The 24,908-nt window shown below is 45.0% G+C and overlaps 2 protein-coding genes across 4 annotated transcripts in view; one reads left to right on the forward strand and one right to left on the reverse strand.

Annotated features, from left to right (window-relative positions):
- The window catches only part of ngly1 (N-glycanase 1), a 79,953-nt gene extending 66,811 nt beyond the window's left edge, over positions 1-13,142 (reverse strand). The window contains exon 1 of the mRNA XM_072509329.1: positions 12,826-13,142. Coding sequence (XP_072365430.1) covers positions 12,826-12,923 — 98 coding nt within the window. The 5' untranslated portion in view covers positions 12,924-13,142. The remainder of the gene's footprint in view (positions 1-12,825) is intronic.
- Positions 13,143-13,189: 47 nt separating this feature from the next.
- On the forward strand, positions 13,190-24,574 carry oxsm (3-oxoacyl-ACP synthase, mitochondrial). 3 transcript variants are annotated; one of them, XM_072509333.1, is made up of 3 exons: positions 13,190-13,208; positions 14,956-16,014; positions 23,834-24,574. In XM_072509333.1, the coding sequence occupies exons 2-3, from the start codon at positions 15,032-15,034 to the stop codon at positions 24,234-24,236; spliced, it is 1,386 nt and encodes a 461-aa protein (XP_072365434.1). In that variant the 5' UTR covers positions 13,190-13,208; positions 14,956-15,031; the 3' UTR covers positions 24,237-24,574. The 3 variants fall into 3 exon arrangements, with proteins under 3 accessions (XP_072365434.1, XP_072365433.1, XP_072365432.1); XM_072509332.1 differs by having other exon boundaries at positions 13,195-13,214; XM_072509331.1 differs by lacking the exon at positions 13,190-13,208 and adding an exon at positions 13,228-14,558.
- The last annotated feature ends 334 nt before the right edge of the window (positions 24,575-24,908 follow it).

A 24,908-nucleotide genomic window follows, 5' to 3' on the forward strand; every position in this document is an offset into this window, starting at 1 on the left:
TGACTTTTGAAGGTGACTTATGCAGTCCCTTGGGGTTAATGACAGTTTCTGGTACCAACAGGACAGCTGCCCCAGTTCCCACTTCCATCTTCACCGACTGACCATCCAGTAATGGAGTGACCAATACCAATTTGCGCCATCAGCAATAGCTAGTACATTTAATGATGGTTCATCTTCAGACTGTGAATAGAGTTCCTTTTCACGTCCCTTTTGTATAACAAGGACACTTTTTCCACGATTCAGCTTGCCATTTGTTTTATTCTTTTCCAAACAAGTACGTGCCATGTGCCACAATTTCTGCACATTATGTCTTTGCACCAACAATCTGCTGAGTGCCTGGTTTTTGCACACCTGTTGTAAATGATAGTCTGTGATTGGGTTTGAGTTTAGCTGACATTTCCCTCCTCTTTCCCCCTCCGCCCCCCCCATTATGCTCAGGAATGTTGGGAACTTTTATATCGGCTGCTAGCTTGAACAAAATAGTTGAATCATTCTGTATACAAGCTCCATCGCGTTGTATTCTCATCAAATGGTCCCAATGCACCAACCCCCCCCCCCCCGCCCCCCATTTTTCTCTACGGAAGGACCTGTGTGTGCACAATGTGTCACGAATATTTAGCACTAACTTGCTTCCTTCCTCCCCAAAACGAGGCTCAACCCAAGCTCAGCCTGTTTCCCTTCGTGTTTTGCAACACACCAACTTGTTGTTGGAAGGGTACTTGCTGCTCTCTGCCACCGAGTTTGTTTCGGGTGGAGCACATGGCGCGCTTCGCTCCAAGGTTGTTTTCTTCGGATTTTTCAGTTCCTCCAGTGGCTGCAACCGTTGTTTGGCTCCCCCATCGCCAGCTTTCATGTAGCAACAACTTCAATTATTTATTATTTACTTCAATTATTTATTATTTCATGAGGTGCCTACAAAAGCTGTTTGCCTACTTTGTCGCCAATTTTTGTGGTGGATTCAAGATTTAGCCTGCAGGCCTTGGAGGTTCAACCAAAGTGTAGAGCTTTACTTAACACTTCAATCTGCAATGCTGAACTGCCCGTTTGCTCACGCAAATAGCCGAGATGGCTTCAGGCACTCGTTCTCTTAAGTGCCCCTGTTCAGCTAAAAGGCCTCTTGTGAGGAAACACTAAAAATGCTATGAATACACAGCAGAGACAGCAGGAGCTCTGATCACAACCTTTCAATTCTTTGGATATGGAAACGGTGGAAAAAGAGTTGGAGGATTGTAAATATTACCACTCCACCTATTGTTTCAACAAAAATGTGAGGTGGATAAACCGGTTAGCTACAGGCCAATTAGTAGAGGCATAACTATATGTACTAGAGACAAATTCTTATTTGTTAAAGGCAAATATTATGCCCAACTAACTTGGATTGAATTATTTAATGTTGCAACAGAGGGTTGTTGAAGATAGTACAACTAATGCTCTTTATGAAGTTTCAAAAGGCAATTGATAAAGAGCCACCTAACAACCTTATTTGGAAAATAGAAGCAAGTGGTAACAAAGGGGCGATAGTAAGTTGGGCATGAAATTGGCTAAGGGATAGAAGGCAGGCAGAGTAATAGTGAGAAGTTATTTTTCATGACTGCTCATGTTTGTAGCAGGAACAAGGGTTACTATTAGGATTATTGCTTTAATATGCTATATAAATGACACATATCTGAATATAGGGTATACAATTTGAAGTTTGCCAAATGATATAAATCTTGCTAACGCAATAACAAGAAACAGACTTCACAGGACATCAACTGGTGAAATGGGCAGGCAATTAGTGCAAGTGTGAAGTGATGCTGGGAGAAATTACATGAAGAGGCAGCATGACCTACATTCCTCTCTGGCCACAGGAGAGGTGCTAGGGGATTGGAGGACAGCCGATGTGGTTCCACTTTTCAAAAGGGTGGTAGAGACAAACCAGGGAATTATAGACTAGTGAGTCTCACATCAGTGGTAGGGAAGTAATTGGAAAAATTCTGATGGAGAGAATTAATCTCCACTTGGAGAGACAAGGCTTGATCAAGGCCAGTCAACATGGCTTTGTCAGACGGAAGGTCATGCCTAACAAATTTGATTAATTTTTTGAGGAGATGAGGGTAGTGCAATTGATGTAGTTTATTTGGATTTCAGCAAAGCAAAGCTTTAGAGACGGTCCCACATGGCCGACTGAAAAAAAACCCAGTAAAAGCACATGGGATCCAGGGTAACTTGGCTGGTTGGTTCCAAAACTGGTAGGAAATGAGCTGTTTGTGAGACTGGAGGCTGGTGCCCAATGGCATTCCACAGGGATCAGTGCTAGGTCCCTTATTGTTTGCGATATATATAAAATGACATAGATGAGAATGTGTGCGGTTGGGGGGGGGGGGGGTTTGATCAGTAGGTTTGTGGATGACACGATAATTGGCAGGGTGGGTAATGGTGAGGAAGGTCTTACGTTGAAGAAAATATAAATGGGCTGGTCAAATCAGTGGCAGATGGAATTTAACCCTGAAAAGTGTGAAGTGATGCACTTTGAAAGGAGTAACAAGACAAGGGAGTACTCAATGAATGGTAGGACACTAGGAAGCTCAGAAGAACAAAGGGATCTTGGGGTCCTTGCCCACAGATCCCTGAAGGCAGCAGGACAGACAAAAGGGACACCTGCCTTTTGGAGCTATACGAAACTTGGGGTAGGTCACAGCTGAAGTACTTTATGCAGTTCTGGTCACCGCACTTTAGGAAGGATGTGATTGTACTGGAGAGGGTGCAGAGGAGATTCATCCTGTTGCCTGGGTCGGAGCATTCGACTATGAAGAGAGGCTGGATTGGTTCGGGTTGTTTTCTTTAGAACAGAGAAGGCTGAGGAGGGACCTGATGGGAGGTGTACAAGATTACGAGAGGTATGGTCAGGGTGGATAGGAAGCAGCTGTTCACTTGGTTGAAAGGTCAATAACGAGTGGGCATAATTTTAAGGTGAGGGGATTTGAGGAAAACCTTTTTTTTTTTTTTTTTTAAAGTATGTTTTATTGAGATTTTTTTGAACAAAATTTTTTCCCCTTACAGAACAAACATAACAGTAAAGAAAGCTTAACAATAAACAAATGGCTAAACAACATAGTCATTTAACATAAACTAAAACTTCCACCCCCCCCCCCGCGTTGCTGCTGCTGCTGGTCATCTGTCTTCCCTCTAATGTTCCTCTAGGTAGTCGAGGAATGGCTGCCACCGCCTGGTGAACCCTTGAGCCGATCCTCTAAGGGCAAACTTTATCCGCTCCAGTTTTATGAACCCCGCCATATTGTTTACCCAGGCCTCCAGTCTGGGGGGTTTCGCCTCCTTCCACACGAGTAGAATCCTACGCCGGGCTACTAGGGACACAAAGGCCACAACATCGGCCTCTTTCGCCTCCTGCACTCCCGGCTCATCCAGAACTCCAAATAGAGCTAGCCCCCAGCCTGGTTTGACCCGGGCCTTCACCACCTTAGAAATCACTCCCGTCACTCCCTTCCAATACCCCTCCAGTGCCGGGCACGACCAAAACATATGTGCGTGGTTTGCCGGGCTTCCGCCGCACCTCCCACACTTGTCCTCCACTCCAAAGAACCTGCTCAGTCTTGCTCCCGTTATGTGCGCTCTATGTAGCACCTTGAATTGAATCAGGCTAAGCCTGGCGCATGAGGAAGAGGAGTTTACCCTGCTTAGGGCATCAGCCCACATACCTTCCTCTATCTCCTCCCCTAGCTCTTCTTCCCACTTTCCTTTTAGTTCGTCCACCAACTCCTCCCCCTCTTCCCTCATCTCTCGGTATATCTCTGACACCTTGCCCTCTCCGACCCACACCCCCGAAAGCACTCTGTCCTGAATCCCCTGTACCGGGAGCAGCGGAAATTCCCTCACCTGTTGTCTAGTGAACGCCCTCACCTGCATATATCTAAGGAAGTTTCCCCGGGGCAACTTATACTTTTCCTCCAATGCTCCCAAGCTCGCAAACGTCCCATCTATAAATAAATCTCCCACCCTCCTAATTCCCAACTGGTGCCAGCTCTGAAATCCTCCATCCATTCTTCCTAGGGCAAACCTATGGTTGTTCCTGATTGGGGACCCCACCAGGGCTCCCCGTACACCTCTCTGTCGCCTCCATTGTCCCCAGATATTCAATGTTGCCGCCACCACCGGGTTCGTGGTAAACTTTTTTGGTGAGAACGGTAGCGGCGCCGTCACCAGCGCCTCTAAGCTCGTCCCTTTACAGGACTTTCTCTCCAGTCTTTTCCACGCCGCTCCCTCTCTCTCCATCATCCATTTACGAATCATCGCCACATTGGCGGCCCAATAGTAGTCGCCCAAATTCGGTAGCGCCAATCCTCCTCTGTCCCTGCTACGTTGTAGGAACCCCCTCCTTACCCTCGGGCCTTTCCTTGCCCACACGAAGCTCGTCATGCTCCTGTCTATTTTTTTGAAAAAGGTCTTAGTGATTAGTATAGGGAAACATTGAAATACAAATAAGAACCTCGGGAGGACCATCATCTTAATTGCCTGCACTCTGCCCGCCAACGACAGAGGCTGCATGTCCCACCTCTTGAAGTCCTCCTCCATTTGTTCTCCCAATCGTGTCAGATTAAGTCTGTGCAAGGTTCCCCAGCTCCTAGCGATCTGAATCCCCAGGTATCGGAAGTTTCTTTCCACTTTCCTTAGAGGCAGGCCTTCTATCTCTCTACTCTGGTCCCCTGGGTGTATCACAAATAGTTCACTCTTCCCCATGATAAGCCTATATCCCGAGAAATCTCCGAACTCCCTCAACATCCGCATAACCTCTATCACCCCCCCCGCTGGGTCCGACACATACAACAGTAGGTCATCCGCGTATAGCGAGACTCGGTGTTCTTCTCCCCCTCTAATCACCCCTCTCCATTTCCTGGAGTCTCTCAACGCCATGGCCAAAGGTTCAATTGCCAACGCGAACAACAGTGGAGACAGCGGACATCCCTGTCTTGTTCCCCTATATAATCGGAAATACTCCGATCTTTGCCGACCCGTGACTACACTTGCCGTTGGGGCCCCATAAAGAAGTTTGACCCAGCTAATAAACCCGTTCCCGAACCCAAACCTCCTTAACACTTCCCATAAATACTCCCACTCCACCCTATCAAATGCCTTCTCTGCATCCATTGCCGCCACTATCTCTGCTTCCCCCTCCACTGGGGGCATCATTATCACCCCTAATAGTCGTTGCACGTTAACATTCAGTTGTCTCCCTTTTACGAACCCTGTCTGGTCTTCGTGCACCACCCCCGGGACACAGTCCTCAATCCTCGATGCCACTACCTTTGCCAGCAATTTGGCGTCCACATTCAATAATGAAATAGGTCTATAGGACCTGCACTGCAACGGATCTTTATCCCTCTTCAAAATTAGCGATATCGTCGCCTCCGACATTGTCGGGGGTAAAGTCACTCCTTCCCTGGCCTCATTGAACGTCCTCACCAACAACGGGGCCAACAAGTCCACATATTTTCTATAAAATTCCACCGGGAACCCGTCTGGTCCCGGAGCCTTCCCTGCTTGCATGTTCCCCAGCCCCTTAATAACCTCGTCCATCCCAATCGGTGCCCCCAGGCCTTCCACCTCCTGCTCCTCCACCCTCGGGAACCTCAATTGATCCAGGAACTGCCGCATCCCCTCTCCCTCTGGGGGCTGGGACCTATACAGTCCCTCATAAAAGGTCTTGAACACCTCATTTATCTTCCCTGCTCTTCGCACCGTGGCTCCCTTTTCGTCTCTAATTCCCCCTATCTCCCTCGCCGCTGTCCTCTTTCGCAACTGATGAGCCAGCAGGCGACTAGCCTTTTCCCCATATTCATACCTCCTCCCCTGTGCCTTCCTCCACAGCACCTCCGCCTTTCTCGTGGTCAGGAGGTCAAACTCCGTCTGGAGTCGTCTCCTCTCCCTGTACAGTCCCTCCTCCGGGGTCTCTGCAAATTCCCTATGCACCCTTAAAATCTCCCCCAGTAATCTTTCCCTTTCCTTGGCCTCGGTTTTCCCTTTGTGCGCCCCAATGGAGATCAGCTCTCCTCTGACCACCGCTTTGAGTGCTTCCCATACCACTCCCACACAGACCTCCCCGTCGTCATTGACCTCCCGGTATCTCTCAATACACCCCCGCACTCTTCCACACACTCCCTCGTCCGCCATCAATCCCACATCTAATCGCCAGAGTGCTCTCTGCTCCATTTGCTCTCCTAGTGACAGGTCCACCCAGTGGGGGGCATGGTCCGAAACCGCTATGGCTGAATACTCAGCTTCTTCCACCCTCGAGATCAACGACCTTCCCAAAACAAAAAAATCTATCCGGGAGTACACTTTATGGACATGGGAGAAGAAGGAGAACTCCCTGGCCCTCGGTCTAAGAAATCGCCATGGATCCATTCCCCCCATTTGGTCCATAAACCCCTTGAGCACCTTGGCCGCTGCCGGCCTTCTTCCGGTCTTTGAGCTGGATCTATCTAGCCCTGGGTCCAGCACGGTATTGAAGTCCCCTCCCAATATCAAGTTTCCTACCTCCAGGTCCGGTATACGCCCCAGCATCCGTCTCATAAATCCCGCATCGTCCCAATTCGGGGCATATACATTAACCAACACGACCTCCATTCCCTCCACCCTGCCACTCACCATTACATATCTACCTCCGCTATCTGCTACGATGTTCTTTGCTTCAAATGCTACCCGTTTCCCCACCAATATGGCCATCCCTCTATTCTTTGCATCTAGTCCGGAGTGGAACACCTGTCCCACCCATCCTTTCCTTAACCTAACTTGGTCCGCCACCTTCAGGTGCGTCTCTTGGAGCATAGCCACGTCTGCCCTTAGTCCTTTCAAATGCGCGAGCACTCGGGCCCTTTTAATCGGTCCGTTCAGGCCTCTTGCGTTCCACGTGATCAGCCTCACTAGGGGGCTACCTGCCCCCCTCCAGTGTCGACTAGCCATCACCTTCTCTAGGCCAGTCCCATATCCCGCCTCCGCGCTCCCACTCACTCCCCAAGCGTCGCATTCCATCCCCGTCCACCCACTCTTTAGCCATTTCCTTTTTGAATTCCACAGCAGCAACCCAGTTGTTCCCCCCCCCCCCCCCCCCGCTAGATCCCTTTCTAGCGTGATTGCTCCCCCCATATTACTTCCGTAAGTCAGCTGACTTCAACTGACCCCGGCTACTCCTGCTCACTCCTTGACCCCCCCCCGTGCGGGGAACTCCCATCCGCCTATCTTCCCGCCATAATCTTTCTGGCACGGGAACATCCCTTTATCTGACCCGCCGCTTGTGGCGCAGCTCCCTTTCCCCTCCCATTCCTCATTCTCCGCCTATGTCCCTTCTTTCCCCCCTCACCGGCGCCCACATTTCCTAGTGTCTCCCCCCATCCACTTCTCTATTTACATCAACCATAACATTAACAATAACATTCCCTGCAGTATCAGTCCCTCAGTTCCGATCCAATTTCTCCTCTTTAATAAAGGTCCATGCTTCTTCGGCTGTATCGAAATAATGGTGTCTCTCCTGGTACGTGACCCATAGTCGTGCCGGCTGCAGCATCCCGAACTTCACCTTTTTGTGTAACACCTCCTTGGCTCGGTTAAAACTCGCCCTCCTTCTCGCCACCTCCGCACTCCAATCCTGGTACACCCGTACCACTGCATTCTCCCATCTGCTACTCCGCACCTTTTTAGCCCATCTCAGGACCTCTTCTCTATCTTTAAGGCGGTGAAATCGCACGATTGTCGCCCTGGGTGGTTCTCCCGCTTTTGGTCTTCTCGCCGGGATCCAATGTGCCCACTCCACCTCCAAGGGGCCCGCAGCGGCCTCAGCACCCATCAATGAGCTTAGCATCGTACTTACATAAGCTCCACAGTCCGCTCCTTCCACTCCCTCAGGGAGACCCAGTATTCGAAGGTTCTTCCTTCGCGCTCTGTTTTCTAGGGCCTCGATCCTTTCAATACACTTTTTATGGAGTGCCTCGTGCGTCTGTGTTTTGACCGCCAGGCCCAGGATCTCGTCCTCGTTATCCGTCACCTTCTGCTCCACCACGCGGAGCTCTGTCTCGTGGGTCCTTTGTGCCTCCTTGAGCCCCTCAATTGCCTGTAGCATCGGGGTCAGCACCTCCCTCTTTAGTAGCTCCACACACAGTCTCAAAAATTCGCCTTGCTCGGGCCCCCATGTCGCCTGAGCTTTCTCCGCCGCCATCTTGTGTCTACTCCCTTTCTGTCCCTTTCGTCGACGATTCCTCGCGCTGCAGCCGCCGCCGCCGATATTTTCCTCCTTCGTTGGGGGGGGGGGCTCCCTACTCACTCACCCCACACTGGGTTGCGTCGCCCAAAAATTTCCCGTTGGGGCTCTTAAAAGAGCCCGAAGGTCCGTCGGAGCTGGAGCCGCCGAAACGTGCGGCTAGCAAGGCATCGCCGCAACCGGAAGTTCGAGGAAAATCTTTTTAACCCAGAGGGTGGTGGGAGTCTGGAATGCCGTGCCTGGAGTGTGGTAGAGGGGAAGCCTCAAAACCTTTAAAAAGGTGCATGGATGAACACTTGAAATGTCATAACATTCGAGCCTATGGGCCAAATGCTGGAAAGTGGGATTGGTGTAAATTTAGTGTAGTTTTGTCTGTGCATACTTGATGGGCCGAAGAGCCTCTTGTATGACACTTTATTCTACATCAGTGTTTTTTAAGCTTTTCACCCCGGGATCCACTTTTACCAATCGGCCGACCTTCGGGACACACATTGGCCGACCTTTGCGACCCCCGCCACGTTCGCTTGCCTTTAATGTGAAAGGGAAGCCTGCTTGGTCCTCACAATCTCACTCTTATCAGATTCACAGAGAAGAGGCCAATGGGGATATCAGGTACAGAGTTCAGCCAGTTTCTTTGTGCCATCTTCATCTTAGTAACAATGGAAAATCCAACCTCGCACATGTAGGTCTTGGTGAAGGACAATAGGAGATAGCTGAAGAAATAGTGGAAGCGTTAGTTATGATCTTTCAAAAGCCACTGGAGTCAGGGAAAGTCCCAGAGGATTGGAAAATCGCTGTTGTAGCCCACCTGTTCAAGAAGGGGACAAGGAAAAAGATGGAAAATTATAGGCCAATTAGCCTAACCTCGGTTGTTGGCAAGATTGTAGAATCCATTGTTAAGGATGAGATTTCTAAATTATTGGAAGAGCAGGGTCGGATTAGGACAAGTCAGCATGGATTTAGTAAGGGGAGGTCGTGCCTGACAAACCTGTTAGAGTTCTTTGAAGAGATAACAAATAGGTTAGACCAAGGAGAGCCAATGGATGTTATCTATCTTGACTTCCAAAAGGCCTTTGATAAGGTGCCTCACGGAGACTGCTGAGTAAAATAAGGGACCATTGTATTCGAGGCAAGGTACTAACATGGATTGATGATTGGCTGTCAGGCAGAAAGCAGAGAGTTGGGATAAAAGGTTCTTTTTCGGAATGGCAACCGGTGACGAGTGGTGTCCCGCAGGGTTCAGTGTTGGGGCCACAGCTGTTCTCTTTATATATTAACGATCTAGATGACGGGACTGGGGGCATTCTGGCTAAGTTTGCCGATGATACAAAGATAGGTGGAGGGGCAGGTAGTATGGAGGAGGTGGGGAGGCTGCAGAAAGATTTAGACAGTTTAGGAGAGTGGTCCAAGAAATGGCTGATGAAATTCAACGTGGGCAAGTGCGAGGTCTTGCACTTTGGAAAAAAGAATAGAGGCATGGACTATTTTCTAAACGGTGACAAAATTCATAATGCTGAAGCGCAAAGGGACTTGGGAGTCCTAGTCCAGGATTCTCTAAAGGTAAACTTGCAGGTTGAGTCCGTAATTAAGAAAGCAAATGCAATGTTGTCATTTATCTCAAGAGGCTTGGAATATAAAAGCAGGGATGTACTTCTGAAGCTTTATAAAGCATTAGTTAGGCCCCATTTAGAATACTGTGAGCAATTGTGGGCCCCACACCTCAGGAAGGACATACTGGCACTGGAGCGGGTCCAGCGGAGATTCACACGGATGATCCCAGGAATGGTAGGCCTAACATACGATGAATGTCTGAGGATCCTGGGATTATATTCATTGAAGTTTAGGAGGTTGAGGGAAGATCTAATAGAAACTTACAAGATAATGAATGGCTTAGATAGGGTGGATGTAGGGAAGTTGTTTCCATTAGCAGGGGAGACTAGGACCCAGGGGCACAGCCTTAGAATAAAAGGGAGTCACTTTAGAACAGAGATGAGGAGAAATTTCTTCAGCCAGAGAGTGGTGGGTCTGTGGAATTCATTGCCACAGAGGGCGGTGGAAGCCGGGACGTTGAGTGTCTTTAAGACAGAAGTTGATAAATTCTTGATTTCCCGAGGAATTAAGGGCTATGGAGAGAGAGCAGGTAAATGGAGTTGAAATCAGCCATGATTGAATGGTGGAGTGGACTCGATGGGCCGAATGGCCTTACTTCCACTCCTATGTCTTATGGTCTTAATAGCAACAAAATGCTTGTTTTACTCAGCATTGGATACTCCTGGGGATATTACTTCAGAATGCCGACAGCCTCATGGGCTTTCGGCATGTTTTAATGTGCTGTCACAGGTCAGGTGCAGCAGCTTAGTCTTTTCATTTGGAGTCAGCTGTAAGTTAATAGCTGACTCTGGGGTCTCAAACTCAAAATGAAATTTTTACCCACCACTTCTCCTTCAAAATCTGAAACTTCCCCTCTCATTTGCCAGTACTTCCCTGCATATAATACACATAGGCTTTGCATCCTTGTTTGCATTGGCACAATTGACAAAACCATAGCTCAAGAAATCACATTTATGTTGCTTTGTACCAGAGTTAAGTTTCTTCTTTGCAAGCTGTTAACAGATGCCCTTGAGCTCCGTACAGAACATTAGCCCTGCTCTGTCCTGCCCTGGACTATCCTAAGCAGCTCTCTCCAGCAGATTTGATGTGAGATCCTGGCTAGTAGGTACTCTGCCTAATTGTGCTTCTGGCCATCTCTTTCTTGTAAGAAAACAATTCATCTTCACAATCCTCTTACCTTGCTGCTAGAAAATGGAAGACGCTCGCCTCTATGATTTAACGGCAAAAGTACGTACATATAGGGCCTTTGACATCAAGTGTATGTTCAGGGCGTGTGACTTGCTCACTGCTGCCCCTTACAGCAGGAAGATTGCACACAGCATAATTTCATTCTTATTTTAAAAAGGTGGCAGTAGCTGCCATTCTCAATAAAAATGCCGGTGTCGGCCGCTATGCGTTTCTCCCATGACCGGGACCACCGCGGGAACGCCACGACCGATCGATCCACGACTTCCTGACACTTGCCTATGACTCGCACTTTGCCTATGACTCGCACTTTGAAAAACCCTGTTCTACATGATATTATTCTAAAATGGTGCAAGAGAGGGATCTGTAAGTGTCCATTCAAAGGTGCCAGGGAAAGCTGATAAGGTCAACAAGAAAGTATATGTACATATGAATTAGGAGCAGGAGTAGACCATTCAGCCCCTCGAGCCTGGCCACCATTCAGCCCCTCGAGCCTATCCCTCCTTCTGTATTGTAAATTCTATGATTCTATGATTTGTTAAGATCATGGCTGATATGATTGTGACTTCAACTCCATATTCCACTTACCCCTGATGAACCTTGGCTCCTTTGTTAGTCAAGAGTCTATCTCTTCCTTAAAAATATTCAGTGACCCTGCCTCTGTCACTCTCCGAGGAAGAGAATTCCAAAGACTCACGAGCCTCAGAAAATTCTTATCTTCATCTTAAATAGGAGACCCTTATATTTAACTGTGCCCCAGTTTTAGTCTCTCACACAAGAGGAAACATTCTTTCAATATCTACCCTGTCAAGTCCCCTCAGATCTTGTATGTTTCAATGTCACCTCTGAATCTCAAACTCCAATGGATATTGGCCCAACTTGTCCACCCTTTCCTCACGAGATAACCCTCCCATCCCAGATGTCAGTCGAGTGGACCTTCTCTGAATTGCTTCTAAAGCTTTTGGGATACTTGGTTTTGTAAATAGGGACACTGAATACAAAAACAAGTCAGTCATGCAAAATCTTTATAAGTTCTGGTTAGGCCTCAGCTGAAGCAGCAGACTATTTTCAGTACCATACACTTCAGCAAAGACATCAAAGCCCTGCAGAAAGTACAGAACAGGTTTACCGAAATGAGAGTTCAAGAAATGTGGAGAGATTCGAGAAGCTGGGGGGTTGTTATTGGAGCATAGAAGGTTAAGGAGAGACCAAAGGAGAGTTACAAATTATGAGAGGCTTGGATAGAGCAACTAAGGAGAAACTAGTTACTTTGGGAAGGAGGCCACTAGCCAGTGGCCATAAATGTAAAATAACTGGTAAGAGAACTAGAGGAGTAATTGAGGGAGAGCTTTACACAGAGGAGAGTTAAGATTGGGGCTACACTAAAAGACTGATGGAATCAGATTCCCCGGCAAATCACAAAAGACAACAGACATGTATCTGAAGCCAATCTAGTGTGTAGGGTCATGGGGGAAAGGCCAAGAGGCGAGGTTAAGTTGAACATTTATTTTAAAGAGCCCGCACCGGCACGCGTATTGGGCTATTAGGGATGGGTAATAAATGCTGGTCCAGCCAGCGACACCCGCATCTCCTGAACATGTATGAGGAAGTGAGTATTTCGGGAACCGAATCGACGCACAGAGGAGACGGGAAGAGAGAAACTTTAACCTTCAATAAACCATCCTCATCCACCCACTGCGCCGGGAGGTCTGCACCGCTCTGAGCGGAGCCGGCGGCTGAATCCACCCCCTGCCTCCGCCCCGGGCCGAGTCCCTCACCTCAGGATGTTGTCGGCATATCTGAGTAGCAGCTCGGAGGCATCCAGGAAGACCAGCTCAGAGTTCTGGCTCAGCTCGGTGACAGCCGCCGACACCATTGCTGCTGGGCCGAGCCCCGGGTGGAGGCGGAGTCCAGGCGCTTTAACTTTCCTTCCTTGGCGAACCGCAGACCCGGCCCCCAATCAGCCAGCACACACTTTAAAACCGAAACACTAATAAACAATCGGATATCTCAATGAGACTGGCAAAATCAGTGCAGTCGATGCGGCTGACAACGCCGCTCTTGGCCGCTGCTCTTTGGTATTGGGAGCCCGACTCCACCCTCCCAGTGACGTCACGGTGGGCCGCACCTCGGTGGGTCGCTCCGGCAGCTTCCGGTTCCGGTTCCGGTAAGTTTCTGCGTCTCTGCTGAAAGGCGAAGGGCCTGAAACGTTAACTTTTGCTTCTCTCTTCACAGATGCTGCTGGACCTGCTGAGTTTCCCCAGCATTTTCTTTTATTTCACTCTCTCTCTCTGTTTATATTTAATCAAAAAGACGTTTCCTCCACAATCGTTTTTATTACATGAACTAAAGATGGTGGTGCTAATCCCCAGTCCCTTAATCAACTCTTTTCCACCCTCATTTTCTATTCTTTCATAGGGTTGACATTCGCCCAGTTTTTAGCCGGTTCAGCCACCGTTCAGTACCGGGTGCCTTAATGTGCTTAGACCACAGTGTATGCTCGGGCTAGGTTGGAAGAATCGTTTAAAAGCAAGTGCCTAAAATAAATGTGTCTGCGTGGGTTTCCTCCGGGTGCTCCGGTTTCCCCTCGTAAGTCCCAAAAGCGTGCTGTTGGGTGAATTGGACATTCTGAATTCTCCCTCTGTACCCGAACAGGTGCTGGAATGTGGCAACTAGGGGTTTTCACAGTAACTTCATTGCAGTGTTAATGTAAGCCTGCTTGTGACAATAAAGATTATTATTATTAAATAAATGAGCCTCAAAGACAATGAGTAGCCATAAATATAGGAGGATGGTGATGTAGTGACAACATCACTGGACTAGTAACTCAGAGGCCCAGGCTCAGAACGAATGTGGGTTCAAATCTCACATGGCGGTTGGTATAATTAAAGGTCAATAAATCAGAAATGTAATTCTCCCAGTAACGGTGACCATGACAATTGTCATCAATTGTAAAATCCCATGTGGTTCACTAATGTCCCTAAGGAAAGAAAATCTGCCATTCTTACTCTGGCCTACATGTGACTCCAGACCTGCAGCAATGTGGTTGATTCTTAACTGTCCCTAACCAGGACTAATGTGCATTTTTAAGTTGTGGACTTATGGATAATTGAGAGGCCCTTGATGATGGAGTCCCCCCCCCCCCATCTCTTTTCCATGCCACAGTATTGTTAGAATCTGTTGTCCAGTGTTGACCTCAAACAATGGCCACCCTGCTGTGTACTCAACACGTTTCAGTATGTTTTACAGTTTGGTTATAAATTGGCAATATATGTAACAATTCTTTAGTTGTAGTACACAAAGCACAATTAAAGGTGAGATAGTATAGATTGTATTCCTACTATCAGTCTATAGTTACCAAAGGCATACAAATACATCAGCCATAATCAGTGTGGCCAAGGAAATGGAAGAATATCTCACCAGTGAACTGCTATGTACCATGATCTTGTCAGGGCCAGGTGCTGAGTAGAGTTCAGAGTACTGGCTCTCAACATCAAAATACAATCAAAGGGTAAGTTGCTAAGCTGCTTGTCCATCCCCAAACGGTTGGTTCAAGTCAATATTGAGGGAGGGAGAGGTATAGAACATTTAGCTACCCATTGATTTTGCTGGGAATGTTGATACACAAACCTTTAGAAATAGAATTGAATGAAAAGGAAGCAAAATAAATTCAGAATTACCAGAAGCGTATTGTGTAATATTGTTTTTAAATGTGACTTTATTTATCATATATAGCTGAATTTGTGGTCTATTTTACGTGTCCAGTCACAGTTTAAAATGGAATACGTCTCATATTATGGTTAGTTAAACATTATTGCCAAAAGTATGCATTTTGTCTAATGGGAAAGTTGCAGCACAGAGATTTGAAAGCTAGTTTTTCATAAAGAAGGTCTGTTTACCTCTTACAGAATTTTCCTGTGCATCTTTACTGTTCACGATGCAGCCAAGTGCATTTTCCTTCTGAAATAGTGAAGATCTGGAAATATGTTGCCACTAAGGAAGAAGCTGCTCACGAAGATTTTCCAGTGTCATCTGTTCAATCTCAAGTGTAGAAGGGCAGAATTGAACACGCGTTGTTTCACAAACACATCCCTTCCAAAACATCCAAGGCGAGTTGTCATTACTGGGATTGGCTTAATATCTCCACTTGGAGTTGGCACTCAGCTCACGTGGAACCGAATCCTGAAAGGAGAGAGTGGTGTTATATCTTTAGATGCATCTCAGTACGGGGACTTGCCTTGTGCAATAGCTGCCTGCGTGCCTCGTGGTAATGGAGAGGGAGAGTACAATGAAGAAAACTTTGTTTCAAAATCTGAAGCAAAGTCTATGTCAGCTGCTACAATAATGGCAATAGGAGCAGCAAATCTTGCGTTCAAAGATGCCAACTGGTACCCACAGGGTGAAAAGGACCAAGTTACCACTGGAGTAGCTGTTGGCACGGGTATGGTTCCACTTGATGAAATTACCAACACAGCTGCAACGTTTGCAACCAAAGGTTATAAAAAAGTGAGTCCCTTTTTTGTTCCCAGGATTCTTTCCAACATGGCAGCTGGGCATATCAGTATTAAGTATAAACTTAAAGGCCCAAATCATTCAGTATCGACTGCATGTACCACAGGAACTCATGCTATCGGGGATGCTTCAAGATTTATCCTCCATGGAGATGCGGAGGTGATGCTGGCAGGTGCAACCGAGGCTTCAGTTAGCCCCTTGTCTATAACAGGCTTTGCAAGAGCACATGCTCTGTGCACCAGCTGCAATGCTACCCCCAAACTGGCTTCACGTCCATTCCACCCTGACCGACAAGGCTTTGTAATTGGAGAGGGGGCATCAATGCTGCTACTAGAGGAATATACACATGCTGTAACCAGAGGAGCTCAAATTTATGCAGAAATACTAGGTTATGGACTCTCTGGGGATGCCAATCATATAACTGCTCCCAACGCTGGAGGAGATGGAGCAATAAGGTAAACATTGGTGTTCTGATGAAGGGTACAAACACATTTATCAGGATTGGAATTAGAGGTACCAAGCTGTAGGTTTGGAACCTAAAAATTTGAAATACTCAATCCTTCACCAGATAGGATTTAGGATATACAGACATAAATCAAAGGGATTGATTCCCAAAATACTTATAGAAATTCCATATTATACTTATAAAAAGCAGAATTTAATGTGCTCAATTACTTTGAATCAGTGGCCTGAAATATTGGGTGTAAAGTTCAGTAGCTTGCATGGAATCGTGAGGAAAATTGCATAAACAACCATTGCACTTGCTCTTCTGCTGAAGTTACTGTGTGCAATCACAAGGATGCTGAAGAAATTCACCCCTTTCCATGTTCCTTTAAATATCTTACTACAGTACAGGTTTTGGGTTTTCCATTACGATCCCAGAGGATAATGTCAGAGGATCAAGTTGTGAGGAAAGACTGGAGAAACCTGGGCTTTCCCGCTTGAAATGTGGAATGTGAAAGATGGACTTGTAGCTGTACATAAGATTGTGAATAGTATAGAAAAGGTAAATGCAGAGCGTTACTTCAAACTAATTCATAATATTCGAGAAAGTGGATCCAAGATCAAAGTTGTAAAAATAAATTTAGTACCGTTGTTATGAAGTCCATAAGTTCATATGTTCATAAGATATACGAGCAGAATTAGGCCATTCGTCCTATCGAGTCTGCTCTGCCATTCTATCATGGCTGATATGTCCCTCACCTGCTACCTACAATGTTACAGACCAAGAGCTGAATTGTGAAATCAGCCAGAGCATCTCCTCCCTAGAACACATGCCCTAGGAGCAGGAATGGCAATTTAGCCTCCCGAGCCTAACCGTCTCAATGTGATCATGGCTGATCCCATCCTGGCCTCAACTCCACTGTCCTGCCCATTCTCCATAACCCTTCAACCAATTAAAAATCTGTCTAACTACTCAAATTTACTCACTGTCCCTGAATCCACTGCATTCTGGGGTAGCGAATTCCACAGATTGACAATACTTTGGGAGAAATAGGTTTTCCTCAAATCTGTTTTAAATTTGCTACCTCTTAGTCTAAGGTTATGACCTCTCGCTTCCTCTTGTGGGGCATTCTAAAACATCAGCTCCACATCTACTTTATCCATACATTTTAGCATCTTGTATACCTCAATTAGATCCCCCCTCATTCTGCTAAACTCTAGAGAATATAGGCCTAAACTGTTCAACCTCTCCTCATATGACAAACCCCTCATCTCTGGAATCAATCTAGTGAACCTCCTCTGAACTGCCTCCAATGCCCCTACATCTTTCCTCAAATAGGGGACCAAAACTGTGCACAATACTCCAGGTGTGGTCTTACCAAAGCCTTGTATAGTTGCAACAAGACTTCCTGTTTATTCCCTTATTTCCCCTTTCTACCTGTAGCAGAATGGTGTGACCCAGGGCTGGCTGGGTTTTAATCCTTCCTACACAGTTTCTGTCTGTATGGGTTCAAAATTAGCCTCAATGGTTAATTAATTCAAAAATTATACAATGGGCATTAAGGGCCTGAATTTGTAATCTTGATAAGACAGCCTGTCTACTCTGCCCTAGTGCAAAAGTGCATGGCTGCTCTCAAATTCATAGGATAGTTATGCATATCTATCTGTTCAGCATTGCCCTGGGCTGGGATCCGGTTGAATGCAGCAAGCAGAAATTTTGGCTATCTAATCCAAATGAAAGGGATGTGTGTACTTAAGGCTGTATATGAGGAAAATATTACCGTTCTATCTAAGGATCTTTCTTGTCCATTCCCTTATTTCCCCTTTATTTTTGCTGTTTAAAAACTTCAAAATCCTGGAGCAGTGCTCTTTTGTACATAGAACAGAAAACCTGGCAGAGGTACAGAACCAGCACATGGATAATAAACCTGAAACATTCCAGCACTCTGATTTTAATTTCAGATGCTCATCATCTGTGGAATTGTGCCCTGGTATAATGCTATGTTGCTCATGCAAATTTCCCTGTATGACGTGTTGCTTGAGCTTGAAGGGCTAGCAAGAGAATGAGCACGTAGAGGACACAAGTTGTTGTGTTGCCACAAATCCTGTACCCTGCATGACCCCTCACTCCAATAATTAGGAAGGTCAGCTCCCCATGGCAAGTGAAGCAGTGCCAATTGACTGGTACACAAATTTTCTCTTATTAGTGAGGGGCAGCCTTCTTTAAAAATAGGCCCTTTCAGTATCATGGTACAACACAAAATGTGCCCCATTGAGCAACCTACCTTTCATTTGGTGTGAAATGATGACTACAAAGTGTATGTGCGATAGAGACTAACCTCCCAACAACTTTATTTTCATGTAAGTAATTAAGCTGTGGCCACTGAAATAATTGGGGTTTGAGAAAACAGTGAGTAGACTTGTCTATGAATGCTTAATGCATTCATATTATATTCTTTGTCCAGTATTTTAGCAAGCAATAACCCATTATAATGTGATGCCAATTATATCAGTGAAGGAATTCAAGCACAGTAACATTCAGAACTTAATGTTGCACAGCTTGAATTCAAGACCTTTGAGCTTGATAGGGTGTAATTTACACACATTGGGGTGAATTTCCATGCTTTTTGATCTTAATGTTCATTCATTTGATGTAAGCATCACTGGCATGGCCAACATTTATTGCTGTTGGGAATAAGGTACTGGCTTTCTCCATTAGAACTGCTGCAGTTTTTATGGCGAAGGTGTACCCAGAGTCCTGTTGCATAAGGTGACAGAATTTTGATCCAGCAATGATGAAGGTGCAGCATTATATTTCAAAGTAAGGGATGGTTTGTGACTTCAGGGAATTGGCAAGGGTGGTGTTCCCATGTTTCTGCTGCCCTTGTTATTCTGGGTGGTCAAAGTTGTGAGTTTGCAAGGTGCTCTCAAAGGAGCTTTCGTGAGCTGCTGCTGTTTATCTCCTAAGTGAAAGGAGTGAATGTTTAAGGTGGTGGATGGGGTGCTGATCAAGCTAGTTGCTGTGTCCTGGATGGCTATGGACTCCTTGGGCATTGTTGAAGCCACATATACCCAGGTAAGTGGAGAGCATTCCATCATACTCTTGACTTCTGCGTTATAGATGTTGTGTAAGTTTTTGGAGAGTTAGAAGGTGAATCATTCACCACAGAATAGACTGACGTGCTCTTGTGGCCACAGTGTAACTGGCTGGCCCAAGTTTTTGGTCAATGGCAAACCCCAGGATGTTGATAGTGGAGGTTTCGGCAATGGTAACGTTGTTGAATATCATGGGGAGATGGTTAGATTCTTGACTGTTGGAGATAGTCGTTGCCTGGCACTTGTGTGGCATGAATGTTACTTGGCACTTATGAGCTCAAATTTAAGTGCTGCATGTGCACATGGACTGTTTTATTATCCAGGGAGTTAGAAATAGAACTGAACACTGGAATTAGCAGCAAACATCACGCTTATGACCTTTTATGATGGAGGAAAGATGATTGATGAAGGAACTGAAGGAGGTTTGGCCTAGGATATTACTCTGCGGAACTTCCAGCCAGTGAAGATGTTTTTTCCTGATTTCCATTAGCTTCAGTTTTACTCCGATTCCTTGATTCCACACTTAGTCAAATGCTGCCTTGATGTCAAATTGATTTGCTCACACCCAACCACTAGAATTCAGTTATTTTGTCCATGTTTGAAGCAAGATTGCGGTAAGGTCCAGAGTCAAGTGCCAGAACCCAAACTGAGCATCTGTGTGCAGGTTATTGCTGAGTAATTGCCACTGATGGTACTGTCAACAACCCCTTTGCTTGATGACTGAAAGTAGGTTGATGGAACGGTAATTGGCTGGATTGGATCTGTGCTGTTTTTTATTGGCAGGACATGATGGGGCCATTTTGCACGTTGTCAGGTAGATGTCAGTGTTGTAGGCATTCTGGAACAGCTTGGCCAGAGTCCAATTTATTTCTGGAAAACAAGTCTTCAGCATTGTTTTTGGAACGCAGCCTTTGCCTGTATCCACTGGTGGAAATTGGCAGAAGAACCACTGTGTGAAGATATAAACACCATTCACACCTTTCTGAGGGGTTTCCATGGTTGTTCAATGCAGGAGAATCTATGTGGACATTCACACTTGTCTTTATATCCTTCAGCCTAGCTCTTGTTAGAACAAACTAATTGATGCAGCACCATCTGCCTTTGCTGGGAATCTGTTCTGTATATTCGTTAGTTTGAGCAGGAAAAGTAATGCACTTGTGCTGATGTAAGATAAGTAATTGGAGCATCAAGTTCTCTGATTAGAAAAATTGGAAACCGCTTGACAACATGAGAAAAAAACTCATGATTAATATTGGGAAAATAGTGGTTATATTATTAGAATTTAGTTTCTTTGTGATCTATGGAGCCATCCTGTCTGAAAGTGTAACATCTATCAAAAAAGCAAGTTGTCCAGATGGGTTTGAGTATGATTCAATAACACTGATCCCATAGAAAGCATCCCATCTGGCTGTATCACAGCCTGGTATGGCAACTGCTCGGCCCAGGACCGCAAGAAACTTCAGAGAGTCGTGAACACCGCCCAGTCCGTCACACGAACCTGCCTCCCATCCATTGACTCCATCTACACCTCCCGCTGCCTGGGGAAAGCGGGCAGCCTAATCACAGACCCCTCCCACCCGGCTTACTCACTCTTACAACTTCTTCCATCGGGCAGGCGATACAGAAGTCTGAGAACACGCACAAACAGACTCAAAAACAGCTTCTTCCCCGCTGTTACCAGACTCCTAAATGACCCTCTTATGGACTGACCTCATTAACACTACACCCTGTATGCTTCATCCGATGCCAGTGCTTATGTAGTTACATTGTATACCTTGTGTTGCCCTATTATGTATTTTCTTTTCTTCCCATGTACTTAATGATCTGTTGAGCTGCTCGCAGAAAAATACTTTTCACTGTACCTCGGTACACGGGACAATAAACAAATCCAATCCAATCCCAGCTGATTTAAATGGTCAGTGTGCAAGGTTATCTCTTTGTAATGTGATTTTTTGGAGAGCTTTAAAATTGGTTACTACTTACTGAGATCAAAATGTATATGAATATGCAGACTGTCAGTTCACAGGCAGATTCATCACCTCTGTCCGGATAAACTGTTCTTATTAGTGTTAAATACAAAGTTCAGTTAGAGATAGTTCGCATTAATTACTGTTCGTTATTGATTATCAAAACTGCTTCACCAGGCAGTTGAATAATTTGAAATGGGGAATGTTTTGTGAGTTATTTCAGTTCATGTATCAACTTTTCTTCAGAGATTCAAACTTTTGCGATATCTACAACAATAGCTGGCATTTATATATCTCGCTTAATGTAGTAAAAGTCCCAAGGACTCTTCACAGGAACATTCTCAAACAGAATTTGATACCCAAGCCACATGAGATATTTGGGCAGATATCCAAAACTTGGTCAAAGATGTAGGTTTTGAGGAGCATCTAAAAGGAGGACAAAAAGGTCGTGATATGGACAGGCATATGGAGGAAATTCCAAAGCTTGGGGTCTGAATGGTGAAGTAGTTAAAATTGGGAATTTGCAAGAGGCCAGAATTGAAGGGGTTGAAGGAATTCCTCCTCATCTCTATCTTAAATGGGAGACCCTTTGTAGAAAGCTATGCCCCAGTTCTAGATTCCCCTTCTCAGCATCTATATTGTCAAGTCTCAAGTCCTCCCTAAGAATCTTGTATGTTTCAGTAAGATCTCCTCTCATTCTTCTGAACCCCAATAAGAATCGAGCCATCCTGCTTAACATTTCCTCAAGACAAACCTCTCATTCCAGGAATCAACCCAATGAACCTTATTGAATTGCTTCCAATGCAAATATGTCCCTTCTTAAATCGGATGACCAAACTGTATGGCTGGAATTTTCCAGCCGTTCACAATAGTAGGATCTTCTGGTCTCCCAGCAGGGAGGAGTGCATTCACCGGAAAACCCCGCCAAACACACCATGGGCTGCACGGAAACTCCTGCCCTATAGCTGTGGTCTCCGTAATACCCTGAACTGTTGTAGCTAGACTTCCCAACTACTGTACTCCATCCTGCCTTGTAATAAAGACCAACACTCTTTTTGCCTTCCTAATTACTTGCCATACTTGCATGTTGGCTTTTTATGATTTATGTACAAAGATACCCAGATCCCTCTGTACTGCAGCATTATGTAGATTTTCTCCATTTAAATAATATTTTGCTTTCCCTGCTAAAGTGGATAACCTTACCTTTCCCACACTAGACTTTCATCTACCAAATTTCTGCCTGTTCACTTAATCTATCCGTATTCCTTTGTGGACTATTTCTATCCTCATAACATGCTTTCCTATCTATCTTTGTATGATCAGAAAATTTAGTGACAATACAATCAGTCCCTTAACTTAAGTAGTTAATATAGATTGTAAATAGTTGAGACCCCAGCACAAATCCCTAGTTACAGTTTGCCATCCTGAAATAGAGCCATTTATTCTGACTCTGTTTCCTGTTCGAGAGCCATCCTTTATCCATGCTGATATATCACCCCAAACACAATAAGCTGTTATACTGTGTAGTACCCTTTCATGTGCCACCTTATTGAATGACTTTTGGAAATCCAAATACGCTACATCTGCTGTGTTCCCTTTATCTACCCTGCTTATTACATCCTCAAAGAATGCTAATAAATTTGTCAAACACTATTGCCTTTGCATAAAGTAAATAAGGAAGTTAGCAGTACGAAGACAGCAGCTGGTCACTTGAGTGCGGCCGAAATAGGGTGTGATTTGATTTGATTTGATTTATTGTCACATGTACCGAAGTACAGTGAAAAGTATTTTTCTGCGGCCAAGGGAATGTACACAGTAGACAAAAAAAGAAGTGAGCTTGGCAATTTGGCAAGTGAGGGAATTTTAATTTATCTCTTTGTAAAATCCCTCATCCAGTTTGCATTTGGAATTTAACTACAGTTTACTGTTAAAGTTAAGTTTCTTTCAGTCTTAGAGATAAATAAGGCTGCAGTTAGTATATTAGGTAGTAACTAGATTCTCTAGCTCAATGTGCTGAGTCATCTTTAGAATTTCAGCCAGTATAAATAGAGGTGCTAAGCACACAAAGTGAGTCAGCACAGAGACAGCAGCTGGTCATTCAGTGCAGCTAGTCACAGAATGTGAGCTTGGAAATTCTGTGCAGTGAGGGAAGTCTGCAGTGAGGGAGGAGGTGCTGTTCACTTAAGTGGCTACCTTAACTTGGAGTTAGAAAAACAACTTAAAAGAGCTAGTGTGCTCAATCTGTGGACTTGACTGTGTTCTGAGAAAAATCAAAGTGTGACACCACAGGGAAATGAGTAAGTGGTTGGTGAATATTTTGCTAATTTATCTTTCAAAACCTGTGTAATTTATTAGCAATTAAGGTTTTATTAGTAAGTTTTACTAGATGTTTACATGTTTATTTGTGCTGGTGATGAGGAAAAATGTTTGCCGAGTGTCTAAATCATAGCAGTCATTAACAGTTCATAAAATCCCTTCGCAGTGCCAATTAAATGAATACAATACAATTTTAAGGGGGCATTAAAGTTCAGCACATTGATGTATGTTACAGTGCTTAATGATAAATTGAAACATAACTACTGGGGAAACCTAACCAGTCCAGAAGAATCTTGGAGAGAAAAAACAGATCAGCATTCCATTAGTGAGCCATTATCAAATATATACTATTTCATGCATTTATTTGGAGGTTAATATTTTTGTTTAATTTTGGCTGAGGCTCATGTGAATGTAATTTCACATTAATTGTGTGATTTTTTTTTTCTCTCAGGTGTATGTCCGCTGCACTGAATGATGCTGGAGTAATACCAGAGGATGTTACATATATTAACGCCCATGCCACATCCACACCATTAGGGGATGCAGCTGAGAACCAAGCCATCAAGGGATTGTTTAAAGAGCATTCCCATTTCCTTGCAGTTTCTTCTACTAAAGGAGCTACTGGTCACCTTCTGGGGGCAGCTGGAGCCATAGAAACTGCATTCACAGCACTGGCCTGCTTTCATGGAATCTTTCCTCCTACTGTCAACCTTGACAAGACAGACCCTGATTTTGATTTGAATTATGTCCCCATGACAGCTCAAGAGTGGAAAACTTCAAAAAGACGTATAGCATTGACTAATTCATTTGGATTTGGAGGCACTAATGCAACACTATGCTTGGGGAGTGTCTAATAATTTTTATATTAAATAATTGAAAATTTGAGTTGTCTGGCCCTATATTTGGGAAAGGATGTAACATCATAAAAAGCTGCATGTGGCCAGTCCAGATGTGTCTACCAAAGGAACTCCACCATCATGACAGAAGAACATATTAACAGCATTGATTAGCAATAGCTTCATTTATTTTTCATTTATTTCTCATTGGTAACAGCAGAAATCATATTTCTTGAACCAGGAAGGCTTAAAAAATGAATTCCATGCTTCATGTTTATTATAAGGACATTTATACTAAATCCAATGGATGAAATTTGAAGTTTTAAAAAAATCATCATTAAATTATGTTGTTGAAAGAGATGTGTGATGTGTGCAATAAAACACATTCTTAACTCGGCTATCAAGCACCTTCAGGTCAAGTATATTGCAATTACCTTCACAGTAAAGCACCATCTGCCCTATCTAGCAACGTGCTATTGCCCCAAACTGGGGAGCCATCTAGCTGTACACCATCGGTATATTTCAATATTCCCATTAACCATTGTGACTTTTCATTTCAAAGATTACCAATTTAGTACCAAATTCATTGCAGTTTTGTGCTGTGGGAATGTGCAAACTTCGAAGTTAGTTAACATTAATTAAACTCATTTCGCAGTGGCCCCTATCTTCTGGAATTTGCCTAAAATAGGC

Source organism: Scyliorhinus torazame, chromosome 6 (genome assembly GCF_047496885.1).
Source record: "Scyliorhinus torazame isolate Kashiwa2021f chromosome 6, sScyTor2.1, whole genome shotgun sequence".
NCBI classification, from domain to species: domain Eukaryota; kingdom Metazoa; phylum Chordata; class Chondrichthyes; order Carcharhiniformes; family Scyliorhinidae; genus Scyliorhinus; species Scyliorhinus torazame.

Bases quoted from the DNA above. Each gene is read 5' to 3' on its own strand.
- oxsm (XM_072509333.1), top strand. From the start codon at position 15,032: ATGTTGCCACTAAGGAAGAAGCTGCTCACGAAGATTTTCCAGTGTCAT. The intron at 16,015-23,833 runs GTAAACATTGGT...TTTTTCTCTCAG, and splicing joins GGAGGAGATGGAGCAATAAG to GTGTATGTCCGCTGCACTGA.